Genomic DNA, 8215 nt, shown 5'->3' with positions numbered 1-8215 from the left:
TATAAAAAAAAATTTAACTGACTTCAAAAATATAAAACGTACCGACCAAACTAAAAAGCGAAAATTAACATCGTATTATGTTCTACCTATTGATCAGTTTGAAGGCGGTGCTAAGCCGGTGTATTAATTCAAGCCATGACAGAATATCATAAAGATAAATGTTTTTCAGATTGTGTTCTTTCATGTATCTCTTGAAACGGCTTAATCATGAGTATCAAAAATTAAATTCATATGCTCCCCTATGAAAGTCGATATTTTCGCTAATGCTTTCTCATTGCTAATACGCTACTCAGCAATCAGCATTAGACTCTGTGTGGTAAAGTTTGTGGTGTTGTACAGGGTAATCTACTGAACCAAGTTTAAAAATATTAGAACTAGAAAGCCCCGTTATTTGTAAGTGGCTATATTTCACCCTTGTATTCTCACGGAAACTGAAACTACGGGGATGAAACTGTAAGGTGTCGGCTAATGACGAATATATCACTCCTATTTTCCCATTTTTTTTTCAAACTAATATGGGACTAACTTTTAAGTCCTATCTAATAAAAAAGAATTATCAAAATTGGACTACATAGTGTAGTGATTGTATGGTCATCAATTGTAAAGTAAAACGCGTGGTTTTACTTTACAATTAATGGGTATACAATCAATCATCTTCTATTTTCCTTCTCTTATTTCTAATTAAAATAAGTATCGAAATCGGATCACTCAGTAAGAAGTTCCACGTGTTTTGTTGACCTTCTCCACGTTGTTCGTCGGTCGATAACGAAACCTGTTTTATGAATCGAGTATTTCACATTTTGTCTCAATATTATCAACATTAGTTTTCGCCTCTATTCAATCGGAATACAGATCGCCTCCGGTGTGCTGTACATTTGCCGGCATTGCTTGAAATACCAGATTATACAGATTACCGCTGACTTGCACAACTTGGACAACGCCCCCTAAATTTACTTTGACGTGCTCCCGATAAAAATATTTGATATTTTGTTTAAAAACAAAAAAAAAATCTTTTGTGGCCTGTAGGTTTGATTCATATTCATATTTTTCCAATTGTTTAAACGAAGCTACCTAATAAGCAAGTAAACGAGTAGGCGTACCTAGCATTTAATTTAATCCTGTGGCTAGCGAAAACCATGAATTTGTTGGGAGACGTGATTTCCGTTTATTATGAACAACATTACGTTTAATTGTATATACATAATATCATATTGTCAGATGCGGTTTGCGAGCTAAGCGTATCGTGTTTGATGCTGGATATGGTTTGATTGATAACTACAGTAGATGTCACGCTCAAACGACTGACCGCAGTATACCACATACATACGCACTGTACGAGTATATTTGTCACCAATGCTCATGATTGGTGTTAACTTGTAATTAACACAATTAGCCATGTGCAAAAACCTGTGTGAACGTGACCTTCCAAAAATTAACCAACAATTTATTTGTATCATTCAAAATTTCACTACAAAATACACACCAATCAGTTATCGGCGATTTTGAGAATTATTTACCGAATTTTTGTTTTCATTCGTCATTTGTGTGAAGTGCATGTTGTCAGCGTATATTAAAGCCTCAATTGATAGGAGAGGGGACATAGAGCTCGAACCCATTAGTGAAGTGGTCGCCGGGTTAGAGTGATATTGTAATCATCAACATATTATGTTAATGACAAACCGGGCAGCGGACTGCGGGCTCTCTCTTTCATTTGATGTGTCACAACATGCAGTTTGAATTTATATTCAAAAATTTCAGAATTTTCAAGTTTTCCGGAAATTTTCAAGTAGAAAGCTAATTATTCGTATTTTTTTTCATAATTTATGTAGTAGTTGCGGATTAAAAGGGGATGGTCAATTTTCGTCTATTTGTTTAAATAACTTTAAAGCTATTTATATTAAAATTCCAACTAAAATATTTAAAAAAAAGATTCGGAGAAAACAGACAATATTAAAAAATTTTAATAAAAAAAATTCAACCGACTTCCAACTCAAAAATTAACCTAAACTAAAAAGAAAAAAATTACATCTTACCTATGTGCTACCTTCTGATCAGTTTGAAGGCGGTGCCAAGCCAGTGATGTTTTAATTTAAGCCGTTTAAATTACAAAATTTCTGTGGTTCTTTCAGAAACGGCTTTAATTAAAACATGACACTGGATTGGCACCGCCTTCAAACTGATCAGAAGGTAGCACATAGGTAAGATGTTATTTTTTTCTTTTTAGTTTAGGTTAATTTTTGAGTTGGAAGTCGGTTGAATTTTTTTAATTTTTAGTGTTAGCACACCTACTGAGTGTGAACAAAAATTAATAAGCAATTAGTTGAAACAAAAATTAATAAGCAATTAGGTGTCAAAAGTCAGAAACAATCAAGCTATGTATTTATTATCGAGTAAAATTATTAAATCAAGGATTTCTCACAATTTGTAGTGATTGTTATGTTCTAAGTCGTGTAAAATAATTCAAAAAGTATCTGAATATGCTTATGTGAAGTTATTCGTTTACAAAAGTGCCTTAAACCAGTCGAGTGTACTTACCGGACTAAAAAGACTTAATCCAATCAACACCGTATGTGATCTATAATTAATTCGCAAATAATACTTGTGAACACAAAATATATCACTGTTTGATCACTTATTATAACAAAATAAACAATAACACAAGCGTAAAGAGTGAAAATGACTAGCTGTCACCCAACCGCCAGTGAGTCATAATTCAAACTGACAAATAAATATGTGATACCAGTGCAACGGCAAATTGACTATCGAAAAACATTAACTAGCTCCTGCGAGAAGCAACAAGAACACGCATCAAAACAACTCAATATAGTTTTACCTACAAAATTTGTTGCGGACCGTATTATTACTTACCTATATTCATTTCATTAACGCTCACTGCTGCAGTACACAGAAAATTTATAATTGCTAACGTTCGAACATTACGAATTGTTTGTGTACTAGAATCGCATTCCATCTACTCTTATAAATTTATACAAATTATTTAATATACTAACCAACGTAAAAAATGGATGAGCAATTTCAACTGTTGTTTGATAAGATGAAAATGGAAATGCAAAACCAAACAACTGAATTAAGTAATATAATACTTGAAAAAATGGATGAAAAATTAAAGCCTGTGCTAGAAGAAAACAAAATATTGAAACTTAAAGTGGAAAACCTGGAACGCAAGGTGGAGCTGTTAGAAAGAGATAGAAAAAATAATAATATAATAATTCATGGATTACCAGAAAAGGAACAGTCTACAGTAGATTTAATTAATAATATTAAGGAATGTTTTTCGTACGAATTAAATATAAATATAGAAAACAATGAAATTAATAAAATATATCGTATTGGCAAAAAAAACAACAATGAAAAACCAAGGCCTACGCTTCTGTCATTAGTTAGTGGGTGGAAAAAGACTGAAATTATGAAGAATAAAAAGAAATTACAGGTGTTGTATATAACCGATGACTATCCCAAGGAAATTTTAGAAATAAGAAAGTCATTACAACCCAAACTACTTCAAGAAAAGAAGAAAGGTAACTTTGCGTACATAAAATACGATAAACTCATAGTGAAGGAAAACTCTAAGACTACAGATAAAAGGAAAAGAGAGTTGTCCACCTCACCGCAAGCTGAATTACAGTCAAAAAAACAAATGCAAAATCTATCAAAGACCAACAGGATTAATGCTTTTGACATGATGAGAAGCCGATCTCATTCCCTGTCAACAATTCCAACGACAACTAAACAATAACAACTAGATACCGGCGATCGGAAACTGCAAACAAACATTAAAGATTCTAAAAAAATAGAAATGACACAACCTCCCCCAAGCCGGCTGGTCCCCGTGGGGGAAAAAGACCATAACCCTCCAACAATCATAGAAAAATCGACCAGGAAAACCAAACAACCCCAGCAGACTCTCAAAATTGGAACATTCAATGTAAGATCTTTAGCAAGAACAGAAAAGTTTATAGAACTGACATACCTATTACAAAAAATCAAAATAGATGTACTCGGCTTGGCAGAAGTCAGGAAGATGGGTTGTGCAATCGAAAAGCATGAAAAATACATTTTTTGTTACAAAGGTGAAACACTTGGCCAATATGGAGTTGGGTTCTTAATAAACAAAGAACATAAAAATAAAATCTCAAGTTTCACAGCGCTTTCAGATCGGGTTGCGCTACTTAAACTAAAATACGACAACCAACTACTTACAATAATACAAGTATAGGTATGGATATACCAGCACACTTCTAAACACACACCAATAATAACACCTAAGTAAATAAATATAAATAACTACAGTAATAAATAATACATAACTTATACACACAAACTACATATAAACAAGAATACCTAATCATAAATATTACGTGCATATTAACATCATAAATTCGCGCGCATCGAGCCGTCCGCCTAGCTTCTTATCTATAAACCGGTTTTGCGTTGACGTCACAGCGACTCGCCGCGCGCCGACAGCCGTCCGCGCGCCGCACGTTCGAGAGAAGTCAGTCGCTTACCGCCGCTAATAAAGATCGCGTAACCACTTGTGCTCGCGCCATATGTTTTATAGATTTACATATCTTTAAGTTTGTATTTGTGTTTCATTAATAAATATCCGAACTGATTGTGTGGACTTATTCACATACCCGCCACACTGGTGACCCCGCTGGAACACGTGAAAATATAAATGGAGAACGACAGCAGTGACACGGATGCCACCGTTAAGTCGGAAGACCGAATTACCACGCGTCGATGCAAGAGGCGTACAAAACCGGTACATACAGCGGAACAAACGTTGAACCATAATATAAAAATAAAGGTTCCACCATTTTGGCCGGACGACCCAGAGTTGTGGTTCGCACAGATTGAAAGCCAGTTTGAGATCGCTGGGGTAACGTCAGAGGATACAAAATTTTTTTATATCGTGAGTAACCTCGACAATGTACAGTCAAAAGAGGTAAAAGATCTGATTACCTCCCCCCCGGCGACCAACAAGTACAAAAAATTAAAGGAGGAGCTTATCAAACGGCTTTCGGCCTCCCGCGACAGGAAGATACAACAACTGCTAAAATATGAGGAGTTGGGAAGCCGAAAGCCATCACAATTTTTACGTCACCTCCAGAGCTTGGCTGGCCCCTCTATCCCAGAGGAATTTATTAAAAGCATGTGGTGCAGCAGACTGCCACCAAATATTCAGGCGTTGATCGCTTCACAACCCTCTGGAGCATTAGATAATTTAGCAGACCTAGCCGACAGGGTCTGTGACATCGTCTCGCCGCTTCCCCACGTCAACGCCTGTTCAACTTCTGCAGCCCAAGCCGCCCCAGGTTCCAGTATGGAAGTAATGTCAAGGGAGATAGCGGAGCTGAAGCAAGCTGTGAAAAATCTGACGATGCAACTAAACAGGCAGGGCAGAAACCCCGAGCGCTACAACAATCGCAGACGTTCCAGGTCCAGGTCTACGAGTAACTATGAAAAATTCCCAACCTGCTGGTACCACTCCAAGTTTGGCGCTAAGGCCACGAAGTGTACCAAACCATGCGACTACGGCAGGTTGGGAAACTCGCAGGGCAGTCGATAATGGCGACAGACGACTGCTCAAAGTCACCGGGTCGCCTATTTGTCACCGACCGCGTCACCAAGAGGAACTTTTTAATAGACACCGGGAGTGATGTTTGTGTTTACCCGAGTAGTGCACTACGCGAATGTCGGAAAACTTCTTTTACATTGTGTGCGGCAAACGGTACGGCTATCGATACTTACGGGTACATTCAATTAACAATAAATATAGGTTTACGCCGCGACTTTCCATGGCGCTTTATAATCGCAGATGTCACAAAGCCTATTATCGGCGTAGACTTTCTTTCCTACTATAAACTAATAGTAGATATAAGTAACCGTAAGCTTATCGATAGCCTAACCAACATTAGTAGTATAACTGGTATTATGTCACCCGACTCGCGCGTAACTAGTGTTAAGATACCGGCTGGCGGAAACAGTAGGTATCATAATATTCTGTTGAAATTCCCCGATATCACCCGCCCCGCCGGTACACCAGGCACAGTTAAACATAACACACAACACTACATCCGCACTACACCCGGTCCTCCTATATCATGCCCCCCTCGTAGGTTAGCTCCTGACAGGTTAAAAATAGCGAAGCAAGAGTTCGATCTGATGCTGAGAAATGGAACAGCGCGTCCCTCCGAGAGCCCCTGGTCATCCGCCCTACATTTAGCCCCGAAGAAAGACAACGGCTGGTGACCATGCGGAGACTACAGGCAGCTCAACGCACGCACTATACCAGATAAGTACCCGATAAAACACATTCATGACTTTGCTCATAGCATATCTGGTTGTACAGTATTTTCCACCATTGATCTTGTTAAAGCCTATAACCAAATCCCAGTTTTCGAACCTGACATCCCTAAGGGAGCTGTCACAACCCCATTTGGCCTCTTCGAGTTCCCATTTATGAACTTTGGACTACGGAACGCAGGCCAAACGTTTCAACGTTTCGTAGATGAGATGACCCGAGGTCTGGATTTTTGTTATTGTTATTTAGACGATTTTTTAGTCTTCTCTAGGGATGCTACGGAGCACGAGCGACATCTCAATGTACTCTTCGAAAGGATGACGAAGTATGGCGTTCTAGTAAACACCTCTAAGTGTGTTTTTGGGGTGTCAGAAGTAGAGTTCTTAGGCTATCATATTTCAGCCACTGGTACTAAGCCACTGGAATCCAAAGTGCAAGCCATCAGGGAATACCCCAAGCCACAGACAGTGAAATCTCTTCGACGTTTTTTAGGTATGCTTAACTTTTATCGGAGGTTCATACCTAATGCCGCGAAAATTCAAGCACCTCTGAACGCTTTATTAACCGGTTCTGTAAAAGCTTCGCACCCAGTAAACCTGACAGGCGAAACTCTCATCGCCTTTGAACAATCAAAGGACAGTTTATGTAATGCTGCCTTATTAGCACACCCTGATTGCGAAGCCAAACTTGCTCTTGTCACAGATGCGTCTGACTTAGCAGTAGGTGCCGTGCTACAGCAATATAAAGAGAAAGCCTGGCAACCCTTGGCATTCTTTTCTCGGAAGCTTAGCCCTTCACAACAGAAGTACTCGCCCTATGACCGCGAATTACTTGCTATATATGAAGGAATCAAATACTTCCGACACATGCTTGAGGCCCGCCATTTCATAGTCTATACTGACCATAAACCTTTATGTTATGCATTCCACAATCGGAAGAATAACTGCTCCCCGCGTCAGTATAGACACCTGGATTTAATATCACAATTCACGAGTGACATTCGTCACATATCTGGCAAAGATAACGTTGTTGCAGATACCTTGTCTCGCGTAGATGAAATACAAAATCCAGTTGACCTTGAAGTTCTCGCTAAAGCACAGACTGACGATCCTGAGCTTTAACACCTGATCGATCAATCTTCACTTCGATTAGCTAAAGTAAAGGATCCTGAAAGCGAAGTCGAATTACTTTGCGACACAAGCACCGGCACGCCTAGACCCTTCGTTCCCACGTCCTTACGTAAGTTTTTGACAGTCTTCACGGACTAAGTCATCCAGGTGGCGAATGCCACCGCTAAACTCATAGCTCAGCGTTTCGTTTGGCCAGCTGTTAGGAAAGACTCTAGAGAATGGTCACGTACGTGTTTAGCTTGCCAGCTTTCTAAAATCCATCGTCACGTCTCAGCACCTTTAGGTACATTTGATTTACCTAGAGCTAGATTTTCTTTCATACATATTGATCTTATCGGTGCTTTACCGTATTCAAACGGATATCGTTATTGTCTGACAGCAGTAGACCGTTTTACTAGGTGGTCAGAAGTCATCCCCATTGTAGATATCACGGCTCAAACAGTCGCCAAAGCTCTTCTGTCTGGTTGGATTTCAAGGTTCGGAGTTCCAACAGACATTGTGACAGATCGGGGAGCCCAATTTCAATCAGACTTATTCAAATGCTTGTCCAAAATAGCCGGATTCAAACACCGTCAAACCACGGCTTATCATCCTGCCTGCAATGGCCTAGTGGAAAGGTTTCATCGCCAACTTAAAACAGCAATCACATGCCACGCTGATAGTAACTGGACAGAGACGTTACCACTGGTGCTACTAGGTATACGAAGTGCCTTCAAAGCCGATCTGCAATGTTCGTCGGCAGAACTCGTCTACGGGGAGC

The 8215-nt window shown here is 39.1% G+C and overlaps 3 protein-coding genes across 3 annotated transcripts; all 3 read left to right on the top strand.

The window, feature by feature from the left end:
- Positions 1–3022: 3022 nt before the first annotated feature.
- Positions 3023–4057, top strand: LOC128199818 (uncharacterized). Its single transcript, XM_052890989.1, has one exon. The coding sequence runs from the start codon at positions 3023–3025 to the stop codon at positions 3755–3757; it is 735 nt and encodes a 244-aa protein (XP_052746949.1). The 3' UTR covers positions 3758–4057.
- LOC128198039 (uncharacterized) lies at positions 3818–5590 on the top strand. Its single transcript, XM_052890990.1, has 3 exons — positions 3818–3946; positions 4465–4545; positions 4958–5590. Exons 1-3 carry the CDS (start codon positions 3818–3820, stop codon positions 5588–5590), a joined length of 843 nt encoding a protein of 280 aa, XP_052746950.1.
- On the top strand, positions 4235–7585 carry LOC112054512 (retrovirus-related Pol polyprotein from transposon opus). Its single transcript, XM_024094320.2, is given in 1 exon segment — positions 4235–7585. A coding segment is annotated over 1 exon segment (1857 nt). The 5' UTR covers positions 4235–5589; the 3' UTR covers positions 7447–7585.
- The last annotated feature ends 630 nt before the right edge of the window (positions 7586–8215 follow it).

This window comes from Bicyclus anynana, unplaced genomic scaffold (assembly GCF_947172395.1).
Source record: "Bicyclus anynana unplaced genomic scaffold, ilBicAnyn1.1 scaffold_116, whole genome shotgun sequence".
NCBI lineage: Eukaryota > Metazoa > Arthropoda > Insecta > Lepidoptera > Nymphalidae > Bicyclus > Bicyclus anynana.
The sequence above is the reverse complement of the archived record's forward strand: the minus strand, read 5'-3'. Positions and strand labels throughout refer to the sequence as shown.

What these genes read in the sequence shown, in the direction of transcription:
- LOC128199818 (XM_052890989.1), top strand. Translation starts at nt 3,023, where the DNA reads ATGGATGAGCAATTTCAACTGTTGTTTGATAAGATGAAAATGGAAATG.
- LOC128198039 (XM_052890990.1), top strand. Translation starts at nt 3,818, where the DNA reads ATGACACAACCTCCCCCAAGCCGGCTGGTCCCCGTGGGGGAAAAAGAC. An exon ending in TCAAAATTGGAACATTCAAT is followed by an intron (nt 3,947 to 4,464) that starts GTAAGATCTTTA and finishes TTGACGTCACAG; the next exon opens with CGACTCGCCGCGCGCCGACA. An exon ending in CCGCCGCTAATAAAGATCGC is followed by an intron (nt 4,546 to 4,957) that starts GTAACCACTTGT and finishes GACAATGTACAG; the next exon opens with TCAAAAGAGGTAAAAGATCT.